This window comes from Scyliorhinus canicula, chromosome 2 (assembly GCF_902713615.1).
Source record: "Scyliorhinus canicula chromosome 2, sScyCan1.1, whole genome shotgun sequence".
Classification (NCBI taxonomy): Eukaryota; Metazoa; Chordata; class Chondrichthyes; order Carcharhiniformes; family Scyliorhinidae; genus Scyliorhinus; species Scyliorhinus canicula.
The window spans coordinates 208,040,295-208,065,287 of NC_052147.1; the positions used below are offsets into that span (position 1 = coordinate 208,040,295).

The 24,993-nt window shown below is 45.2% G+C and overlaps 1 protein-coding gene across 1 annotated transcript in view; it reads left to right on the forward strand.

Annotated features, from left to right (window-relative positions):
- Positions 1–24,993, forward strand: part of ubr3 (ubiquitin protein ligase E3 component n-recognin 3) — a 466,944-nt gene that overhangs the window by 202,592 nt on the left and 239,359 nt on the right. The window contains exons 26-28 of the mRNA XM_038790293.1: positions 13,296–13,445; positions 14,924–15,057; positions 21,330–21,440. Of these exons, the coding sequence (XP_038646221.1) occupies positions 13,296–13,445; positions 14,924–15,057; positions 21,330–21,440 (395 nt within the window). The remainder of the gene's footprint in view (positions 1–13,295; positions 13,446–14,923; positions 15,058–21,329; positions 21,441–24,993) is intronic.

Consider the following 24,993-nt stretch of genomic DNA (forward strand, 5'->3'; position numbering starts at 1 on the left):
ACATTTTGGAGCTGTTGGGCATATTGATCAAATTTAGTATGCTTACATTAGTCTGTCTTGGGTGATTTTATTAGAAGTGAGTGAAATGTGGTTCATCCAATTTGGTCTCCAACTGTAAAGAAACAGGAGTTAGAAATATTTACTTAATTCATGAAGTAAACAGTTAGTTTAACATTTAGCAAATTGAACTAAAAGCATATTATTTACATTTGTCTTACATCATCACTTCGCACAAATTAATTTTTCTGGTGATAATTGCAATGTTGGCAAACATCTAATTAATAAATAAAAACATGACCAGCAACAATTTGTAAAACACCTTTAATGTAATAAAGCATTCCAAGGCTCTTTACAGGAACATTATAAAGCAAAATATAATACCGAACCATCGAAGGGAACATTGGGTCATATGACCAAAAGCTTGGTTGGGGAGGAAGGGTTTAAGGTGTGCCTTAAAGGAAGGAAGAAAGTAAGGTAGAAAGACAGAGAGATTTAGGAGTGAATTCTGGAGTTTGGGGCCCAGGCTGCTGAAGACATGGCCACCAATGGTGGAGCGATTAAGATCAGAGTGCTCAAGGGTTGAACTTAGGTGAAATCTTGGAAGGTTGTGGGGCAGGAGGAGATTACAGAAATTGGAAGTGTCAAAGCCATGGAGTGATTTGAAAGCATGATGAGAACTTTAAAATTGAGATGTTGCTTGACCAGGAACTAATTAAGTCAAATTTGGAGCAGAGGGCTGATAGGTGAACAGGACATAGTGTGAGTTAAGACACAGGCAGCAGAGCCTTTGATTATCTGATGTTTATGGAATGTGGGAAGTTGTCCAGGAATGCATTGGAATAGTCAAATCTACTGGTAGTCACACTTTACTCACAATATACGTTCAACTTTTAATTGGTAAATGCAAAGAGTTCTCCATATACTATGATATAACCAATAATTGAGCCATACATGTCAAAATGATGAAGTTTTCATCTTCCACTCGGGAGTAAGCAGTGTCCTAGCAGACAGCAGGTGGGGATTCAGTGCATGCTCTCTTCGTACTCGTAGCTTTGCTCTTGTGTACTCTTCAGAATATTGCTCCCATGTGGGCAAAGAACAGCCACACTCCAAAATACTTGGATGTTGTCTTCAATGCATCATTGTGCATAATCAGCGGCACACTGAAATCAACATCTGTACTATGGCTCTCAGTTCTGTCTAATATCACTACCTCGTGTGTGCCAGAAAGCAAAAGAGTTTGACCACATTGAAACCAACCAGAATTGCCAATCCACAAAGACTTTCAGAACCTATTGAATATGCAACCCCAATCCTGCACACCTTTCTGGAACTCTGTGAGTGTTTGGAGAAATGCAGATTTGACAAATGGCACAACCTCTCGGCTGACACTAATAAAGCCAACAAAGACCCAATGAGTGATTCAACAGTAGAGCCTCCGGTGTTTGACCTCCCTCAAACAGTGGTCTACTCGTGACATAATCCATACTCTCCATGCAAGCACATCACACCTCCTCCACAAATAAAATTTCAAAGACTGCCCAAATTGTGAGTAAATATGGCCTATGAAAATTTAGTGCAGGATTGAAGGCAATCCACCTAATACACAATGCTGACTTGATCTTGGCCGTAGACCTGTAACGCAAGACGAAGTAATCCAGAGGTAACAAAGGCATGAACAAGGGTTTCAGCAACAGATGAGCTGAAACAGGCACAAAGTCAGATGATGTTGCACAGGTGGAAATAGGTGGTCAAATATGACATTAAGAAAGTGAACAGACTGGTTTGGTTTCAGATTGTTGCTAGGGAGAGTGGTGGAGTTGGTAGCTTAGAAACAGAGCTTGGAGTAGGAATCCAAGACAGTGGTGGGATTTTACGCTCACCGGTGTGTTTCAAGGCGGCCTGCCATTGGCCGGCGATGAGATTGTCTAGGCCCAGGTTAACATTGGACTTTCCAGTTGTTTGTACCGTCTGCCACAGGGGGGCGCCGTCAGCTGGACTGGATACTCCCAGCGGCGTGAATGGCCAGAAAATCCTACCCAATGACTTCAGACCTCTCAATATTTAATTGGAGGAGGAAATTTCTGCTCATCTAGTATTGGATGTCAGATAAGTAATTTGATAATTTAACAACAGTGCGAGAGTTTAGGAAGGTAGTATTGAGGTTAAAGCTCACCATACATAGTAAACTATATTTTTATCTATTATTTGTCATACAAGGTATGTTGTGCAAGACACCCTGGTATTCCTTATGGATCCTGTACCATTATTCAAAGTCCACGTGATCAAATAGAAAGTACATTGCTTTAATGATATTACGATCCCGAACCAGTTGCTAGGATATTGGATATAAACCCCAATATTTTATTTAATTTGTAAGACTATGAGGAAAGGATACCTGCTCCAGGAGTTATTTTACACTCAAATAGCGATATGGTGTGTTAAAACAAACTTTATTAATACGATATTTCTAACTTTAACATAATAAAGACAATAGCTTTCAGTTACGAGTTAACGGTGCTGAACAAGACAATGAAACAGTCCTATCCTCTATCTTCATCTCCATTAAAAAAAACCCCATCTCGGTTCACAATCCACTTTTAAATACAGTTAGCAAACTCAGGAATATTTACTGTTAAATGAAGTCTTGGATAAAACACTTTGAGAAAGACTGCTTTTATGACTGCTTGAAAGAGAGAGACCTTACACCCTGTCAGAATAATGTAGAATCTCTGGCTGTATTCTTCAGAAACTGCTTCTCAGCTCACCTTCTAGCCAAAGCTAAACTCTGCCTGCCTGCTAGAGACCTAGTACAATCCTAGCTCCTCCCATTAATCATATCACCGTACAAAAACTAAACACAATGTCTGTAATTATCTACTCCCCAGGGAAGTCCTGATGAGGGAGCTGTGCTCCGAAAGCTAGCTCCTCAAACACGGTCACAAACATCCCCCACCTTTTCTCGAACTCCCCCGCTGAGCCCCTGAACCCATACTTTATCTTCTCTAACCGCAGGAAGTCGTACAGGTCACCCAAGCATGCTGTTACCCACGGCGGTGATGCCGACCGCTACTCCAACAAAATTCATCGCCGTGCAATCAGAGAGGTGATGACCATGCCATCGACCTTCCTCCTCTCCACAAGCTCCGGCTTCTCTGAAACCCCAAATGTCGCCACCAAGGGGTCTGGGTCCACTCCCTCCTCCACTCTCCTGGCAAAGACCGCGAACACTCCCACCCAGAATCTTCCCAATTTTTCCCAACCCGGCAATCTAGGCAACCCCTTCCAGACCTTTTGTGCAAAGTCCCTAACCTGTAGATACCTGAACTCACTACCCCTCGGCAGCTCTACCCTCTCCTTTAGCTCCTCCAGACTGGCGAACCTTTCCTCCAAATATAAATCCCTCACCTTGACCAGCCCCACTTCCCTCCACCTCCTGTATACACTATCCATCCCCCACCGGCTCAAACCCATGATTCTCGCACAGTGGTGTTAGCATCGACATCCCTTCCACCCCAAAATGCCTCCTCAGCTGATTCCATATCTTCACCGTGGACTGCACCAGTGGGCTCCCTGAATACCTACTCGGAGCCATTAGCAATGCTGCCGTCACCATAGCCCTCAAACTAGACACCTTACTAGATTCCTCCTCCATTCTAACCCACTCTACTCCTTCTCCTTCCCACCACCGCCGCACCTTGTCCACACTCGCCGCCCAATAATAATGTAGCAAGTTTGGCAACACCAACCCCCCCTGCTGCCTCTGCCTCTGTAACCTATCACTTTCTCATCTGCATTTAAGAGCATCATCACTCGAGCCAAACTGCGACATCAATGTTGACACTGGAAGTGCTTGGCTTATTGCTTTAAATTATTTATAGTTACACAGGACGCAAGTGCCAGTTTCAATTTCGATTGCAGCTGTGTTTGTACTGAAATCTATTTTTGTCACTTTGCTGGAATATCTGTCTGATTCATGTCTGAGAGAAACAGCTAGAAACAGTGGAAGTTAGGTGATTTTTGCCATCAGAAAATAATTCCTACTTCACTTATTTTCTCTTGAATATGCAGTAGGACATGCCACTGGTGCGGTGATTGGAATGTGGACTTTTCACCAAAAAATACTTGAAGTAAAACTAGGTTGTTGTATGACTGGTTTCATATTTTGCATCTACTTTCATGGAGCTTTTCAAATATCCGGTATTGATCAAAAATTGTTGTTGAAGTATATAATATATATATTTCTTTATATCTTTCATGAATATGTTGTAAACACTCTTGGCAAATGTTTGGATTGGATTTGATTTATTGTCACGTGTACTGAGGTGCAGTGAAAAGTATTGTTCTGTGTACAGTCTAGACAGATCATTCCATACATGAAAAACATAGGACATACATAAGTACACAATGTAAATACACAGGCATCGGGTGAGCATACGGAGTGCAGTACTATTCAGTAGAGAAGGTGTGTGAAGAAATGTATGAAGATATGCATCCTGCATATAGAACTCAAGCTCCTCTGGTCAGGGTGTTCAATGAGCTCCTTCGTTTTGCTGCATTTTATCCTAAAATAAAAGGTGGATTTAAGTCAATGAGGAGGGAACAATCTGTTTCCCGATCAAAACATGTCTCCAATTTACCCATTTCCAGCTTTAACTGATGTTGGAAGTTAAACAGGCAACCGACCTGCTCCAAGGACATGGATTGGAACTTTTAAAGATGTTAATGAATTAGCCAGCCTCATTTGTCATTCAGATTTTTAACTTGGGGAATTATTGTTAGTTAGGTATTTCGGACACTGGGAGCTTCATTGAGGAAAATACATGGGCGAATTTAGGAGATAATTGCCTTCACACATATCTCCTGGATCCAGTTGTCTACTTGAGAAACCTCCATGATGAAAGCTGAAGATGTTCCTTCTGAGGCCTCCGATTTGACCATATGGTCCACAACTTTATTCACCCCTCCTCAACCTCCCTCAGGCATGTGATTTTCCTCCATCATGAGGTATCTGACTGTCCAATGTGCAGACCTTGACGCCACTGCAACCTCCACTTGCCAGCTTCCTGCCTAACTAGGGTGCCAAGTCTGGCAATGAGGCTGGCCTACAAGAGGAGAAGCAATCAGTGATGTCACGGACACACGAGTATAAACTGTGTAAGTTCTGTGTATGTGTAAGTTCCCCATGACTCGCTGCCTGCCAACTCTCTCTGGGTCAAGTAAGTATAACTCTCTCCCCAACCCCCCCATATCTCAAAAAATACTTTCTTGACCACAAAGCACTTTGTACTATGTGAGAAGTGCTATATAAATGGAAGTTCTTTCTTTTCTTTCAACCAAGAAATTTATTGTAAGAAGTCTTACAACACCAGGTTAAAGTCCAACAGGTTTGTTTCAAACATGAGCTTTCGGAGCACTGCTCCTTCCTCAGGTGAATTCACCTGAGGAAGGAGCAGTGCTCCGAAATCTCATGTTTGAAACAAACCTGTTGGACTTTAACCTGGTGTTGTAAGACTTCTTACTGTGCTCGCCCCAGTCCAACGCCGGCATCTCCACATCAAGAAATTTATTGTTAGTGAATACTAGTTAGTGACTTCAATTAGGGGGCAAAACTCAAGTACTCTTTTACAAATAAAAGCAAAATGCTACAGATGCTGGAAATCGGAAATAAAAACAAAAAATGCTGGATCAAGTCAGCAGGTCTGGCAACATCTGTGGAGCGAGCAAATGAGCTAATGTTTGAAGTCCATATGACTCTTCTATAGAAATGGGGAGGGATAGAAATGTGATTAATTATATAGTTGGAGAGGGGGTAGGAGTAGAGTAGAAGGTCAGGGATAAGTCAGAGCTAAGGAGAGATGGACATAAGACAAAGGGAGTACTAATGGAGGTATTAAGGACTAAAATGCGAATAGTGGCATAAAGATAAGATAGCAGAATGTTCAGAAGAGCACAAAGATCATTGCTTGGTGAAAGCAAAACTGAAAAACAAGTGGCAGATGGTCTATTGGGCGGGAGGATTTGTATTGTGACAAACCAAGGAATCAAAAAAACAGAAAGGGTGTCAAGATTGAGGAGAAAGTTCACAGTCTATAGTTCAACTCCGCATCTTGCTCTCGTACTCACACGTCTATCCTTGGTCTGCCACATTGTTCCAGTAATGCCCAAAGCAAACTGGAGGAACAACACCTCATCTTTCTAAGGCACGTAACAGACTTCTGGATTCAAAATTGACTTCAACAACTTCAGACTGAACTTTCTTCTTCATCTTGACTTATTCTGACAGGATGGACAGACTGGCTGCAGGGATGTTTCCCCTGGCTGGGGTTGGGTGGGGAGGCTCTAGAAGAAGGGGGGGTCACTGTTCAGGATATAGAGTAGGCCATCAGGATTGAGATGAAGCAAAACCTCTTTACTCAGAAGGTGGATAACTTATGGAATTCTACTATCACAGGGGCTGGTTTAGCACTGTCTGTGTGGAGTTTGCACATTCTCCGTGTCTTCATAAAATTTGAACCAACTGAGGGGGCACTTTAAACTGGGGCACATGTCGGTGATGACTGTGTTATGTGGGAATCATAGCTTGTGTGTGTTGGGGGGGTGGATGGGATGTATAGGTGATGGCGGGAGGAAGGGTTAGTGTGGGTCAAGGACAAGTTTGTTGAGGGAAAATTTGTGGGTCTTGTTGCTCGTTCTGGATGATTAAACTATTCCTACCACTAAATAAACCAATACTTATCTTAAAGGAAACTGCCGGATCAGGGGACAAGGCCTCTTGCTCTGCACTGGTCCGCAGACTTCAGGTTGGTACGGGTTAAAAGGGGTCAGGAGTGTCTATCTCTGGCAACGATCGTTGTGCGACACTTACTTGCTGGCGGCTGCTGTCCCAAACCTCTCTCTCTCGGTCAAGGTCTTCTTCGGTAAAAGGCTGGTCAAGTGAGGAGGGCTGGTCAAGAAGAAAGAACTAAGTTTGGGACCTGTCTTTTATAGGTCCTAGGGCTTCGCGCCCTTTTGGGCGGACCCTCTACCTGCTGGGAATCGATTGGGTCTCTTCCCAATCGATTTGTTTGAATCCCCCCAATACTGAGGCTGTCCCTCGGCTACTGGGCGGGCCTTCAGGTGCTTTGTTTTCGAACCCCGCTGGTGCCGGGGTGTCTGGTTTCCCATACACTGTTGCAATCACTTCCCTATTTGTGTCCATTGTCCCTGGGATCGTTCCATTACTATGTTAACTATCCCGGAGATTGCCTCATTAGTATGCGGAATGTTCGTTTCGGTGCTGTCTGCTCTCTCAGCAGACAGAATACACATTGGCTTGGTGCAGCCTGCTTGTGCTGCAAACTTTGTCCATTTTAACCTGCAAGCTTTGCATTCCTCCATTTTGTATTGAGGGAATGGCCAACTTTAGTGGCTACAGTCTGGAGCAACTGCAGGAGAAGTTTAAGTTACTGAGGGGGATTGAGTTTAGGTATTGGCAGGTGAGGGATTTTGCGCACAAGTAACTGCCCTCGTTTCCCCAGGTACTGGAATACATGCTGTTGGAGAAGCTGTTGCTCCCGGATGTGTGGGGGGAAGGAAGGAAGGATTGCGGATATCTTTGTCTGGTTGGCTTTAGTAAAAAGGATTAAGTGGGAGGAGGAGTTGGGGATTGAGATATGGATATGTTGGGGATTTTGGAGTGAAGTAATGTATTGAGTCATGCATTCTATGCTCGGTTTGAGCAGGTAACCAACAATCCGCTGTCGAGTGCCCCAGCAGCCCATAAGCCCATACAGCTTCCAAAGTCAGATCAGCCTTCCTGAAAGTGAATCCTCTGAAGGCGACGGGCCCTGACGGGATCCCTGGTCGTGCACTCAGAGCCTGTGCGGACCAGCTGGCAGAGGTGTTCGTGGACATCTTTAACCTGTCCCTACCCTACTCCGAGGTCCCCACCTGCTTCAAGAAGACCACCATCATACCGGTGCCAAAGAAGAACCAGGCAACGTGCCTCAATGACTACCGTCCAGTGGCCCTGACTTCAGTCGTAATGAAGTGATTCGAGAGGTTGATCATGAAGCGCATCACCCAACGCCTTGATCCACTGCAATTCGCGTACCGTTGCAACCGGTCCACAGCAGACGCCATTTCCCTGGCCCTACACTCATCGCTAGAGCATCTCAAAAAAAGGATTCCTACATCAGACTTCTATTTATTGACGACAGCTCCGCCTTCAACACCATAATCCCAGCCAAGCTCATATCAAAGCTCCAAAACCTAGGAGTTGGCTCCCCACTCTGCAACTGGATCCTCGATTTTCTGACCAGCAGACCACAATCAGTAAGAATGAACAACATCATCGCCTCCACAATAGTCCTCAATATTGGGGCCCCGCAAGGCTGCGTACTTGGCCCCCAACTCTACTCCCTGTACACACACGACTGTGTGGCAAAATGTGGTTCCAACTCCACCTACAAGTTTGCTGACGATACGACCATAGTGGGCCGGATCTCGAATAACAATGAGTCAGAATACAGGAGGGAGATATAGAACCTAGTGGAGTGGTGCAGCGACAACAATCTCTCCCTCAATGCCAGCAAAACTAAAGAGCTGGTCATTGACTTCAGGAAGCAAAGTACCGTACACACCCCGTCAGCATCAATGGGGCCAAGGTGGAGATGGTTAGCAGTTTCAAATTCCTAGGTGTGCACATCTCCAAAAATCTGTCCTGGTCCACCCACGTCGACGTTACCACCAAGAAAGCACAACAGAGCCTATACTTCCACAGGAAACTAAGGGAATTCGGCATGTCCACATTAGCCCTTACCAACTTTTACAGATGCACCATAGAAAGCACCCTATCTGGCTGCATCACAGCCTGGTATGGCAACTGCTCGGCTGAGGACCGCAAGAAACTTCAGAGAGTCGTGCCCAGTTCATTACGTAAACCTGCCTCCCATCCACTGACTCCATCTACACCTCCCGCTGCCTGGGGAAAGCGGCAGCATAAACAAAGACCCTTCCCACCCGGCTTACTCACTCTTCCAACTTCTTTTATCGGGCAGGAGATACAGAAGTCTGAGAACACGCACAAACAGACTCAAAAACAACTTCTTCCCCGCTGTTACCAGACTCCTAAATGACCCTCTTATGGGCTGACCTCATTAACACTACACCCTGTATGCTTCATCCGATGCCGGTGCTGATGTAGTTACATTGTATACCTTGTGGTGCCCTATTATGTATTTTCTTTTATTCCCTTTTCTTCCCATGTACTTAATGATCTGTTGAGCTGCTCGCAGAAAAATACTTTTCACTGTACCTCGGTACACGTGACAATAAACAAATCCAATCCAATCCAACTCGACCTTGTCCTGCAAGGATGAGCTTTGTACAGTTTCAGGTGATGCACAGGGTCCACATGACTATGGCTTGGATGAATGGGTTCTTCCAGGGAGTAGTGGAGGAGTGTGAGAGGCATGGGAGGGGGCTGGCAAACCATGCTCATGTGTTATGTTCTGGGGGTGTGCAGAATTGGAGAGCTTTTGGGAGGCGGCGTTTAGGAGTCTGTTGAGAAATGTGGAGGTTGAGATGATGTCGGACCCTATGGTGGTGATCTTTGGGGTGTCGGAGGCACTGGACTGCAGGAGGGGGAAGGGAGCTGATGTCGTGGCCTTTGCCTCTCTTTGCCGAGGGCGGATACTTCTGAATTGGAGTTCGGCTGCGCCACCGGAGGTAGCAGCATGGTTGGGAGATCTGTACGAGTTTCTCAGGTCGGAGAAGATCAAGTTTGCCTGAGGCGGTGGAGGTTCATGGCATGATTGAGGCCCTTTACGTCTATGTTTGAGGAACAGTTTGTCGTGGGGAGGGATAAAAGGGGAAAAATGTACAAACTGTATGTATCGTGTAATGTTGAAACTATGTTGCTATGTTGAAATATATTTGGAATAAAATATTTTTAAAAAAGGAAATAGACTTTTAGACTCTATAAAGGTGTCAAGGGATATGGGGGGAGTGTGAGAGTATGGTGTTAAGTGGAGAATCAGTCATATTGCATGGTGAAGCAGGCTCAAAGGGTTGAATGGCCTACCCTTGCTCCTATTTTCTATGTCTCTATGTTTCTAGCTTTAGGAAAGCTAGAGTTGTGTTTTCTCCCCCAAATTTATTCTTTGTCAATTCAGCAATTCTACTTAAATTTAAGGTTTTTCCATACTGTAGACTGCGAACAGGCTTTAGCTTCCATATTCTCGGCAAAATATTTGACTAAATGTAATAATGATTGGACAGATTTTCTTATTCGTAAGGCAGTTCAATCACAAACAAGCAGCATAGACATGAATTTGGAGGGGGAATAGTGCAAACATAGGCAGAAAATCAGGGTGAAGGACCAGGTAGTGTGCTTCTCCCCACTCAAATTGCCTTATTTGTTCTGCTTAGGAACAAGGGATTCTGTCTGAATAGTTCAGCAGAAATTGTGACAGGAGACCTATAAGAGTCTACTGAGAGATCAAATTCCAACCGATGCATGAGAAGTATGCATTTTATATTTCTACTGTGTTGGATTTTTCTAATTTCCTTGTTGTTGTAAATTAATTGGAAATGCATTTGGTTAGTTCATTTATCTTGTACGAAACTGGATTAGCATCTTGATAGTTCGAAATTCTGAACAGCTGGAAACATTGAGAAAATTCTAACCAAGTCACGATGTACATCATAATCATAATCCAACTTAAAATGGTTAGGTTGGGCCAAGCTGCTTTCCATAATGCCAGAAATAGAACATTTCTGCATCCTGATGTTCAGATGGGGTGGGGTTGCTGGGTTACAGGGATAGGGTGGAGATGCGGGGTGTTCTTTCCAAGGGTCGGTGCAGACTCGATGGGTTGAATAGCCTCCTGCACTGTAAATTCTATGTCTATGACTTCACTGTAACGAAGGTGAAGACATATAGAATTTAATTAGTTGACAGTTTTAAAAAAATTAGTTGTCCTTTATTAACCTATCTGATGTTGGTTAAAGCATGGTTAGATTACTAAAGCATTCTATAAATACAATGGGTTAATAAAGGTCACAACCAAGGAAGCCCATATTTGGACCTTCATGCTGATAATTAGAAATATGACATCAAGGATTTTCTGTTCCTCGCAGCTATCCTTTGTCCTCGTTCTGTTCATTCCTAATTTTTTACAGTACTGATTTAAACTGAAGGATGTCAACAGTCGTTTAGTGCACAGTATTAATATGATTCTTAAAGTAGTTGGGTGTCATTTGAGTTAACTCATATCAGCTTGATTTTTATATTGACCTTACTCTCTATGTTTTGCCCCATAATTCCCACTAAATGTGTTTAAAATAGCCAGTTAATATAAATTTATGCTTTGAATTAAAGTTTTAGATTTCATTGTTGCCATATCATTAGTAAATAATTCAAAATTGTTTTCAAATTACATTCTTTGAAGGGTTGAAGTCTATTTTATTTTTTCTTAATTTTGACTGACATCTTTGGGTCAAAGCCAACAAATTAAAATGTGACTCGAGTACAAAACTATATTGAAGTCATCTAAATTTCTGTTACGTATTTTTAAAAGAATTGCCGTTTCTTCCATTAAAATACATTGTAATCATCGTAAGCAAATCATTTTTCTGTATTTTCTGCTGTTTTCCATCATTCATCATTATTTCCATCATTATAGGGGTTGGTTTAGCACACTGGGCTAAATTGCTGGCTTTGAAAGCAGACCAAGGCAAGCCAGCAGCACGGTTCAATTCCTGTACCAGCCTCCCCGAACAGGCACCGGATTGTGGCGACTAGGGGATTTTCACAGTAACTTAATTGAAGCCTACTTGTGACAATAAGCAATTTTCATTTCTCTTTTGACGGGGATATTGAATTTACGTTTTCAATAGAAATCAATATTACTAATCATGATTGCTTTGTAATACCTCAATAATGGCAATAAGCTGTTATGAACTCAAAAGCTAAATACAAATGTCAGCCGAGTCCAGTTCTGTCAGAAGTGGCAAGTCGCAGCTCATGCAACTTGAGGTCTTCTTTTCTGAAGACTACAACAAGCATGTAACAAATATGTGCAATAATATGATCTTTTAGAAGTTTCCTTGGGATGAAGACTAAACCTGGAATTAACCCCTTTCATTCATCTGGGATTGGGGAGTTTGATTGGGGTGAAATATGTTTATTGAACAAATTTTGAGTCCCTTTCTTTGTTTTGCTGACCGGGAGATTATAAATGATCGATTCCATGCTGCTGTCTGTGATGAATAGACTACTTATGTTATTAGAGAACTCTGCTGCTGACAGTAAAACCCTTCGACGTGTACAGTTGTAGCTAGAGCAACCCAAGGAATATCACCGTTGCTGTTTATTGGTCTCCTTGAAAGCATTAACTTTTTCAAAATTCACTCTCTGCTTTTATTTAAATGGATAAAAGCTCCAACACTGATGCAGCAGAGAGGGGTGCATCCAAGAAAAAAATTGTTTTTGAACAACTGTGCAGTTCCCTTTTGAATGAGTTTGTGGGCTCTATATCAGAAATGTTTGGGGCAGAGAATTCAAAATTTGAACTATGTTCTGTAATTTTTTTTGTAAGTTTCCCTTGATTTCTTTTTGTAAGCACCATAAATTTGTAGCTCTGTAAGACCCTGGAAACCTTTATTATTTATCTTGCACCCTTCATAACTTTAAAAACATCTGTCTGGTCGGCAGGAAAAATATATTAGTGAAGCTTTTATTTGCAAGTCAGATGATAGAAAGGTCATAATTTCCTTTGATGTCAGGGCAGCACGGTGGCGCAGAGGGTTAGCCCTGCTGCCTCACGGCACTGAGGTCCCAGGTTCGATCCCAGCTCTGGGTCACTGTCCGTGTGGAGTTTGCACATTCTCCCCGTGTTTGCGTGGGTTTTGCCCCCACAACCCAAAGATGTGGAGGGTAGGTGGTTTGGCCGCGCTAAATTGCCCCTTAATTGGAAAAAATTAATTGGATACTCTAAATTTATTTTAAATTAAAAAAAAAAATGTCATATGTTGCTCAGCCGCTTATAAAATTCTAAATACTTTAATATTTGCAACTGTTCTTTGCCAGGTTCACCATACATATTTACAATCTGGGATGTAAAGTTGGGCAAGCTTCTATTTCTTAAAAATCTGGCTTAGCTGAAAATTGGGTAGGGAAGGGGATGAATGTATGCTGAATATCATTGCATCTCGGATAGTATTTCTCCAGCAATGTGCATATTTTAAACCCTATTTTTTATAAAGTAGCTTACCTGAGTGGACTCTAAATGCAGAGACTTTTCTTTCAGAATCACCTGACGGTGATGTTGCCATGGATATAGGGTCATCTGAACATCAGGATGCAGAAACTGTATATGACTGTGTAATTTGTGGACAAAGTGGCCCATCAACCGAAGAACGACCGACTGGATTAGTGGTCCTGTTGCAGGCTTCATCAGGTAGCCAATTTCACAAGTTGTATATTTTATTTTGCGCTTGTTGATCAATAGACTAAGGTTGAAGATTATTTCACGGATGTATGGCAATTCTTATTGCTCTACTCTCAAGGGATAAATTGCTGTTACATTGAGCTTGTTAAAACCAGAATGACACATGATTTCAAAAGAAAATCCAGCTGCGTTGCACAGAATGCTTTCTCCCCTGAAGCTGATTTCTATTTAATATTCCCAAGGCATTGACTATGAAGGTCAGAGCACTATCATAATGATTTTGAGTGGTATGCCAAACCTAATTTCTGTAAAGGTTTTTCATAAAGGATATTTAATCAGGATTTCTCAATATTAATGATATCTTAAACAGTCCCCAAGCCTACAACCGCTTTAACCACTCTATCATATTGAAAACAAATGCTAAAGTTATATTGACCAGCTATTTTCTCTCTTCAACTCGGAAAAATGACCTCCATTTGTTGATCTTGACTTTATTTTTTAAAGTTTAGTTGTGCTGGCCTCCTATAGAAAGTAGTGAGCCTGTTATGAGATTAATCAGATTCTGCGTGTGAGGGAGCTGGTTCCCTGTGTTCACTTTTCTGAAAGAAGCCTCTGTAATAGCAATTTGTTAACCCATATTTTTGAGGGGTATATGCATTGTAGAGTGCAGTTATCAGGGAAGCCAAGTTAGCATCCATCATCCACATTCCTATATTACGGACTGTACATCAACAGTATGAAAATCCCTTATGTAGATAATACACAGATCACTTTATGCCAAAGTTGACAAAGATCAGAGCCTGGAAATCTGAAACAGTTGGTTAAGAATTATTTTTTAGATATTATCATTTAATGGTTTCTAATAAAATAATTTATTGCATTGTGTTTATTTTCTGAAGTTTTTTTAGTAAATTGTAGCCGACTAAATAAGTTTCTCCTGCAACTTCAAGATACCCTCAGTATTATTATTCCATCCAATACGTTCATTGTGAAGAATGAGAAATTATAAGACTGGAGGGATTCAATTCCTTGGGTACAACTATATAGAGTTGATTATTTATTCCTAAATGTTATATCTTGCAAATTACAAACAAAGTAGTTCTCCCTCCAAATATGTATACAGATTGTTATCTTGTTGCCGTATTTCTTTTAAAATTTAGAATACCCAATTGTTTTTTCCAATTAAGGGGCAATTTAGCGTGGCCAATCCACCTAACCTGCACATCTTCTGGGTTGTGGGGGCGAAACCCTGCAGACGCAGGGAGAATGTGCAAACTCTACACGGACAGTGACCAGGGCCGGGATCAGAACCCAGATCATTGTTGCCATATTAATATGGTTTTATTATACTTTTATCAAAATAATGTTTCTGTTCCTATCCTTGGTATTTTGGAAGTTGCAAGTATGATAGAAAGGATTGAATTGTAATTTGCTTGTTACTGTAGTTCTGACATACATACATGCCATGATATGTTAATTTATCGTAGTTCTTGGGCACCGTCGTAGAAGCACTGAGCCAAAGAAATTGCCAACCAGTGATGAAGAGCAGATTTACCCTGAGGATACCTGTGGAACTGCACACGATGTTAGGATCACAGACTTGCAGCAATTCTTCAAAGATGTAAGTTTCATACTTGTTGGACGAAAACAAAATAGGGTTTCCTTTTTGTAAGTTGAATTTGAACACAAAATGACAGTTGCATTCAATTGGAACTACTGTGTGAAGACAATAATATGATCTAAATTGGGTCCAGAATGAAATGTTTCTCTTGCTTTCCCAAGCCCTCATTGGGAAGACGAAACTACTTGGTAAATGAGCCTTCTCTTGACTCATCGCATTGTTGGTTTTGCACTATGGTATTGACATAGGCCTGACAACACGATATTAATACAGTCCCTGCTCTTCCCAATCCCAACTGTGACATGTGGTATGAGAGAAGGCAAGTAGTTGCTTTGGGTGAGCATAGCATTAATCCACTTTTGGGGGACAGGCGATTGAATGAAAATCTCTTCTCTTTTGCTGTAATGTTCCAACTGTGGTAAGTTAAATAGGCATTAGCTCAGTTTGCATGGACTCACCAAAATATTCTCTGGAATGTCAGTTGCACTGAGACCTATTCAGAATGGTTGTTGAGCTAAGTGGAAATGATAAACCGATGCAGTTTAGGGGTTGGGGTGGAGATGTTTTGTTTAACTAGAAGTGTTTAACTGGTGCTAAATCTCCCTCCTTTTTTTCCATCTTATTAATTACAAAATTTTCCACCGCTCCCATCCAAAAAACAGCATTAAACTTTAGCAAGTAGTCTATATGGTTCATTGGAGAATAAGGATCAATGTAGCATCTTATATTTGTAAAGTGCCTTTAACGTAATAAAATGTCCCAAGGGGCTTCACAGAGTATTATAAAACAAAATTTGATACTGAGCCACTGACATTAGGTAAGATGAGCAAAAGTTTTGTCGAAGAGGTAGATTCTAAGGAGTGGCTTCTGGTAGAAAGCAAGGTAGAGGGCCAGGAAGGTTTAGGACGGGGGTTACAGATCTTGGAGCCTAGGCAGCTGAAAAAATGGCACATGTAATTAGGATGCTGAAGAGGCCAGAATTAGATCAGCGCAGGCATCATGGACGGTTATGGGGCTGGAGGACATTATCCAGAAAGGGAGGGGTGAGACCATGGAGGGATTTGAAAACAAGGCTAAGAGTTTTGAAATCAAAATGTTGCGAGTCAAAATGGATAATTGAGGAAGACATGGTGAGTGATAGGTGAATGGGACTTAATGTGAATTTAGGCACAGGCCGCAGAGTTTTGGATGACCCCACATTTTACGGAGGGTAGAAAGTGGGAGACCAGCCACGAGTAGTTTGTTGGAATAACCAAGGGATGAATGGGATGAGCTGAGACAAGGTCAAAGCTAGGTGATGTTATGGAGTTGGAAAAAGTCAGACATAGAGATGGCAAGCTGACCAGGGGGGTCCAATCTGACACCAAGGTTGAGAACAGGCTGGTTTAATCTCATTCTATTGCTGTAGAGTGGGATGGAACCGAAAATGGCTTCAGTCTTCCCAGTATTACATTGAATAGTTGTTCAGGAGAATGATTTCTACTGTGTAATCATCCAAATAATTAGTACATTTTCCGTGGTGAAAATTATTTTTTTCTAATTGCAAACTGTTTTTGGATTGAATACTAATGAAAAATGAAAGTTCTAAGTGAACGTCTATATATTCCTGAAATATCGTTCAAGCAGAAATGACTCGACTTCCGGTGGCGCCATAGAACATAGAGAAATACAGCACAGAACAGGCCCTTCGGCCCACAATGTTGTGCCGAACTTTTGTCCTAGGTTAATCATAGATCACAGAATTTTGGACACTAAGGGCAATTTATCATGGCCAATCCATCCAACCAGCTCCTCTTTCACCTTTGGGAAACGTAGCCTGTTCATGAAGCTCACCCCCCCATTGGTGGCTCCGACTGGTACAGTTCCTCTTAGAAGTCCCTAAAGACCCCGTTCACCTCTGCCCCCTTCTGCACCACATTCCCACTCTTATCCGTCACTCCACCAATTTTCCTAGCCACATCTCGCCTACAGAGCTGATGCGCCAACATCCTGCTCGCCTTCTCCCCATACTCATACACCGCGCCTTGTGCCCTCCTCCACTGTGTCTCCGCCTTTCTGGTGGTCAACAAGTCGAACTTGGCCTGCAAACTACGCCGTTCCCCCAGCAACCCCTCCTCCGGGGCCTCCGCGTACCTCCTATCCACATCCAGGAGCTCCCCCACCAGTCTCTCCCTCTCCCTCCTCTCCCTATGGGCCCGGATGGAAATCAGCTCCCCCCGGATCACTGCTTTCAGAGCCTCCCAGACCATCCCCACCCGGACCTCCCCCGTGTCGTTGGTCTCATGATACCCCTCAATACTTCCCCGGACCCTCCTACACACCTCATCATCAGCCAGCATCCCCACATCCAGGCGCCACAGCGGGCGCTGGTCCCGCTCCTCCCCCATCTCCAGATCGACCCAGTGCGGAGCATGGCCTGAAATTGCTATGGCCGAATACTCGGCATCCTGCACCTTCGGGATCAATCCCCTGCTCAGGACGAAAAAATCTATTCGGGAGTAAACCCTATGTACATGGGAGAAAAAGGAATACTCCCGTGCCCTCGGCCTCCCAAACCTCCAGGGATCCACCCCTCCCATCTGGTCCATAAACCCCCTCAGCACCTTGGCCGCCGCCGGTCTCCTACCCGTCCTTGAACTGGACCGGTCCAGTGGGGGATCTAGCACTGTGTTAAAGTCTCCCCCCATGATCAGGCCCCCTGCCTCCAGGTCCGGAATGCGGCCCAACATACGCCTCATAAAGCCAGCATCATCCCAATTCGGGGCATATACATTAACCAGCATCACCTTCTCTCCCTGCAGCCTACCCTTCACCATAATATATCTGCCCTCCTTGTCCGACACCACCTCAGCCGCCTCGAACGCCACCCTCTTCCCCACCAGAATCGCCACCCCCCCGGTTCTTCGCGTCTAATCCTGAGTGGAAACCCTGCCCCACCCACCCCTTCCTCAGACGAACCTGGTCTGCCACCTTCAAATGGGTCTCCTGGAGCATAGCCACGTCCACCTTCAGATGAGAAAATACCCTAGTTCTCTTAACCGGCCCATTCAGCCCCCTCACGTTCCAGGTGATCAGCCGGATCAGAGGGCACCCCGCCCCCCTCCCCCGCCGACTAGCCATAGCTCATCGACTGCTCGCCCCAGGCCAGCACATCCCGCCCGACCCGTTCCCCATGACGATAACGCCTCTCCTCTACCCCCCCCCCCCCCGGCCCACACCAGCTCTCTCCTGGCCCTTCCAACAGCAACCCGGTATCGCCCCCCAGGCTAGGACCCCTCCTAGCCGCGACGCACCCTCCATGGTACTTCCGTGAGTCAGCTGACTTCTGCTGACCCTGGCAACTCCCGCCAAAACCCGGCCCCTCCCGACATGGGGTCATCCCCCCCTCCTGCCACACCTCCTTGGCACCGCTTCAGCGCGGGAAAAAGCCAGTAGAGGCCACGCCCCCACCGCCAGCTCCGCCCCCCCCGCCCTGCAGCGTGGGAAACCAGAGGTAAGCCCGCGCTTTCACACTGCCCCACCCCACCCTTCTGACGCAGCTCACCAAATTCCAGCTCCACCTCATTCCCCAGCCCAGTACAGAAGAAAAAATTAAAAAACAAACCCCCAACATTCCCCACATAACCCAAAACCATACCCAACAGACCCACCCGGAAACAGAGCAAAAAACCAGCATAGAAAACACATGTCAAAGTTACAAAAACAGCAACAGCAAAAACAGCAACGACCATAGTGCACCGGACCCCGCAGCCCCCAGACCCTAGTTCGAGTCCAGCGTCTCTGCCTGTACAAAGGCCCACGCCTCCTCCGGGGACTCAAAGTAATGGTGCCGGTCCTTGTATGTCACCCACAGACGCGCAGGCTGCAGCATTCCAAATTTGACCTGCTTGGCATGCAGCACCGCCTTCGTCCGGTTAAACCCGGCCCGCCGCTTAGCCACCTCCGCACTCCAGTCCTGGTAGATTCGCACTACCGAATTCTCCCACTTGCTGCTCCTCTCTTTCTTGGCCCAGCGCAGCACACACTCCCGGTCGCTGAATCGATAGAATCGCACCAGCACCGCCTGTGGGGGTTCATTTGTCTTGGGCCTCCTGGTCAGCACTCTGTGGGCTCCCTCAAGCTCCAGGGGCAAATGGAAGGACCCCGCTCCCATCAACGAGCTCAGCATCGTGGTCACATAAGATGGAAGATCCGACCCCTCCAGCCCCTCCGCCAGGCCCAGGATCCTCAAAATCTTTCGCCTCTTGCGAACGTCCAGCTCCTCCAAGCGGTCTTGCCACTTTTTGTGAAGTGCCTCGTGCAACTCCACCTTCCCCACGAGGACCACGGCCTCCTCCTCCCGGTCAGCGGCCTGCCGCTGCAACTCCTGAATGGCCACTCCCTGGGCCGTCTGGGTCTCAAGCAGCTTGTTGGTAGTCGCATTCAGGGAGTCCAGCAACTCAGCCTTCAGCTCCGCAAAACAGCGCAGAAGAGCAGCTTGCTGCTCCTGTGCCCACTTCCACCAGTCCTCGGGTGCTCCGCTGGCCGCCATTTTGTCCTCCTTCCCCCGCTTTTCCTGGGGAGCTGCTGCAGCCTTTTCCTTTGCCCCACTCCGGGTAAGCACCATAAATTTCGGGGAATGTTCCTCCAAACACCTTCCCCCACCGGGAATTGTGGAAACAGCGCCGTTTGGGGCCCTAAAATAGGCCCAAAAGTCCTTTAATAGCTTGAGCTGCCGAACGTGCGGCTTAGCTCCGCATCACCGCAACCGGACCTCTTCCCAGAGACTTGAGTGCTGTTGGTTAACCATATTCTACAGCCAGGACTTGCCCTCTCTGCCGGCGGCAACATCCTGGTTTGCCCAGGGGAATGACAAACCGGTTGATGCACGTCCGACCCACATGCTTAAACAGAGTTCGAAAAGCCCGCAAAAAATGAAGTTAAATGCCCTTGTGGACTTTCAAGAGACCTTTGGAAGGCCTTCGATTTGAAATCAGGACCCTTTCTCAAAGAGTCACTTTCCTGGGCATTTTCAAAGTGCGATTGCTGCCAGGTAATATTCTGAAAAACAAGTCCTATTTTGGGCATATATGGCCATATCCTCTCCGAGGAATCAGCTCTGTTGAGTGTGTTGTGGATGAAATATGAGGATGAATTGGATCCCATTCTGAAAAGTCAGGTATTAAGTGAGGCCCTTCGCAGGGTCAATCACACGTCTTCATGTGCTTGGCTAAGTTTGATTCAGTTCATGATGTCAGCTGTTAGAAGTTTAGTTTAGTTATTGGGTTAAAGTTAATATGTGTTTTTACTTGTTTGTCTCTTTCGTTAATTGTTTTGGATGGTTTTGTTTAATATGACATTCTTTAAATAAACATTTTTTAAAAACAAACATGCAAAAAAAAACATTCAAGTTTAAAGAAAGTAAATGGGGGAATAAAATGTTTGACTTCTACAATCAGAGCCTTATTGCTCTATTACAATGACAATCTATGACTGTGTTTTCCATAAGAATGTGCAAATTTATGAAGTTTTTAAAAATACATTTAGAGTCCCCAATTACTTTTTTTTCCAATTAAGGGGCAATTTAGTGTGGCCAAACCATCTAACCAGCACATCTTTGGGTTGTGGGGGTGAAACCCATGCAGACACAGGGAGAATGTGCAAACTCCACACGGGCAGTGACCCGGGACCGGGATCGAACCTGGGTCCTCAGTGCTGCAGTCCCAGTGCTAACCACTACGCCACCTCAGATTTATGAACAGTTGACCGGTGCTAATTAATTTATTGTTTTGTATTTTGGAAGGGAATTTTGGTCTATGCAGATGTATAGAAAGGTCTGTAGATGGCAGCATTGTAACAAAGTCATAACTTTGGTAATTTTCTGTAGCATCTGATTGGATCTTTTTTATATGAGTGATTTTAAATATTTGGTTAATTCCATAAATAAGCAGATCCATACAAGGAAGTGCATATAAACTGTAAATTAAAAATTTACAATTTTCTTACTCGAAACATCTTGTCAATCTTCTTGAATTTAACCTGGTCTCATCTGATATTGATGATCTGGAGATGTCGGCGTTGGACTGGGGTGAGCACAGTAAGAAGTCTTACAACACTAGGTTAAAGTCCAACAGGTTTGTTTCAAACACTAGCTTTCGGAGCACTGCTCCTTGCTCAGGTGATATTCAATATTGGGATAGCTTGATTCCTTTGCTTCCACATTTCTTTTATTGTATTTTTTTGTTAAATTGCGAATTAAAACCAGTCTTTGTTTACAATTCCTCTTTATTTAGAGTTCTTGCCTGCAGTCAGTCTCGATAGGTTGGGAAGGTGGTGTATATGTTCAGACCTGTGGACACACTTTACATATCGATTGTCATAAGTCTTACATGGAGTCATTGCGGGTGAGTTAATGACTGAGCTGCCTTCATTAAAGTTTGATGAGTCGTGTTTCTGCAATGTAAAAATGGTTCTTTTAAACAATCAAGAAATTCGGAATATCTTTAAAATTTATATTTTCCCATTTTCTTCAGACAAAACCTTTTGGTGAATTATATTTCTGGAGTTGTAGTTTATTGGTGTTGGGCGAGCATTTTTTCATTGAAATTTAGTTTTTTTAATGACATTGTGGAAAGAATAAAAGCCTTCTAAATGCATCCTTCTAATACAACAATCATCCAGTGGGTGAAACTATCCAAACGATAAAGCTTTTTAAAAAAATAAAAAATCGCCACACTGATATCTTGGCCAGTCATTTTTCTCCTATGACAAAGGACTGACTTCAGCCACACCATAATTTATGATTCTCAGCAATAGCTGAAGTCTTTACTTTTTTTCCTTACAGAGCTAGAACGGTTCTTGGAAGTCTGATTTAAACCTATAATTTATCAAATAATCATATCTTTTAGCTGTTGCCCAGGCAGAAATTTTGTGAAACATTTTGAAATTCTCTTTGTTCTTCTGCAAAGTTTTGTTTTTTCAAAGTCTCCAATTGTGATATTTTCCTACTTTCCACTCTTCTCTCTTGAAAGCAGTGGCACATGTGCAGTTGCGATTCCACAAACACCATTCCCAAATCTCCAAGAAAAGAAAGGAATCTAAAACTAATATTAAAAAAGTAAAATAATTAATTAATGGAGAAAATGCTGTGTCAGTATTCGGACAGTTAAAGTTGTCAAGACTAAGAGAGATATTTTTGGTCACTAAAGGTATCAAGAGATATGAAGCAGAGTCAATAAAGTGGATTTGACGTGCAATCAGCCAGGATCTGATGATCCATTCAAGCTCGAGGGGCTGTACGGCCTATTCGATCCAGTATACTATTATTTTTTTTGTATACCCACAAAATGTTAAAATGTTCAAATTGATGGATATTCATTCATGAAAATGCTGGCTGTCTTACACATTTTCCAAGCCCAGGGACAGGGGGAAATTATATTATTTCACAACTGTGCCAACTAACAGAGCACCAAAGGGAACCAAGCTTTCCAATTTGAGTAGCCTGCATGTGCAGGAACTCACTCAGGCTCCTGAGACAGCACCTTCCAAACCCATGATTGCTCCATCTAGAAGGGCATGGGCAGCAAACACATGAGAAAAGCACCAAATGGAAGTTCTCCAAGTCACTCACCATCCTGACTTGGAAATATATCACCGTTCCTTCACTGTAGCTAGGTCAAACCCCTGGAACTCCCTCCCTTAAAGCACTGTGGGTGTACCTACACCAAAAGGACTGCAGCGGTTTAAATAGGCCTTGCCAGCAATGCCCACATTGCATGGATGAATTTTTAAAAACGGTTTCATACAGCAAGATTTACTGTTCCCTCACACTGCCCCTCGCACACTCTCTAATCCCCCCACACTCTCTAACTCCCATACACCTTCTAGCCCCTTTCACACTCTCTACCCCCTCTCACACTCTCTATCCCCTCTCACACTCACTACCCCATCTCACACTCTCTATTCACCCAGACACACACTAACCTCCTCACACTCCCTACCTATTTACACACTCTCTACCCCTTTCTCACACTCTACCCCCTTTCTCATACTCGACCCCCTTTCTCACACTCTTCCCTCTCACACACTAACCCCCCTCTCACACACTAACCCCCCTCTCACACACTAACCCCCCTCTCACACACTAACCCCCCTCTCACACACTAACCCCCCTCTCACACACGAACCCCCCTCTCACACACGAACCCCCCTCTCACACATCAACTCCTCTCGCACTCTCTCCACCCCTCTCGCACTCTAGCCCCCTCGCACATTCTCCACTCCCTCTCGCACCCTCTCTACCCACTCTTGCACACTCTCTACACTTCTTGCAGACTCTCTACCCCATCTCGCACTCTCCCTCTCCCACTCTCTACCCCCTCTTGCACTCTCAACCCCTTCTTACACTACCACCTCTTGCACTCTCTACCCCCTCTCGCACCCTCTCGCACCCTCTCCACCCCCTCTCACACTCTCTACCCCCTCTCACACTCTCTACCCCCCCTCTCGCACCCTCTACCCCATCTCGCATTCTCCCTCTCGCGCTCTCTACCCCCTCTCGTGCTCCCAAACCCCTTCCGCACTCTCGACCCCCTCTCGCACTCTCGATCCCCTCTCGCACTCTCGATCCCCTCTCGCACTCTCTACCGCCTCTCGCACTCTCTACCCCCTCTCGCACTCTCTACCCCCCTCTCGCACTCTCTACCCCCTCTCGTACTCTCTACCCCCTCTCGCACTCTCTACCCCCTCTCGCACTCTCTACCCCCTCTCGCACTCTCTACCCCCTCTCGCACTCTCTACCCCCTCTCGTACTCTCTACCCCCTCTCGCACTCTCTACCCCCTCTCGCACTCTCTACCCCCTCTCGCACTCTCTACCCCCCCTCGCACTCTCTACCCCCTCTCGCACTCTCTACCCCCTCTCGCACTCTCTACCCCCCCCCTCGCACTCTCTACCCCCTCTCGCACTCTCTAACCCCTCCCACTCTCTACCCCCTCTCGCACTCTCTAACCCAAACCCCTCTCGCACTCTCTCTACCACCCCTCTCGCACTCCTCTAACCCCCTCTCGTCACAATCTCTACCACCCCTCTCGCACTCTCTACCCCCTCTCGCACTCTCTACCACCCCCTCTCGAACGCACTCTATCTACCCCCTCGTCCACTATCTCTCTACAACCCTCCTCGCACTCTCTATACCCCCGTCTCGCACTCTCTAACCGCCCTCTCAGCACTCTCCGACCCCCCTCTCGAACTTCTCTACTCTCCCCCCTTTCCTTCACGCCTTATTAACCCCCTCTCGCACTCTCTACCCCCTCACTCCACGCTCGACCCCCTCTCGCACTCTCTACCCCCATCTCCGCACTCTCGACCCCCTCTCGCACTCGCTAACCCCCTCTCGCACTCTCTACCCTCTCCACTCTTCCCCTCTCGCACTCTCTATAACCCCCCTCCTCGCACTCTACTACCCCCTCATCGCACTCCTCTACCCCCTCTTCAGCACATCTCTACCCCCCTCTCGCACTCGCTACACCCCTCTCGTCACTCTGTACCCCCGCTCAGCACTCTGTACCCCCTCTCGCACTCTCTAAGCCCTCTCGCACTCTCTAAACCCCTCCGCACTCTCTACCCCCTCTCGCACTCTCTACCACCCCTCTCGCACTCTCTACCCCCCTCTCGCACTCTCTACCCCCTCTCGCACTCTCTACCCCCTCTCGCACTCTCTACCCCCTCTCGCACTCTCTACACCCCCCTCTCGCACTCTCTACCCCCTCTCGCACTCTCTACCCCCGCTCGCACTCTCTACCCCCTCTCGCACTCTCTACCCCCTCTCGCACTCTCTACCCCCTCTCGCACTCTCTACCCCCTCTCGCACTCTCTACCCCCTCTCGCACTCTCTACCCCCTCTCAGTCACTTCCTAACCCCCTCTCTCGCACTCTCTACCCCTCAAACCTCACCCCC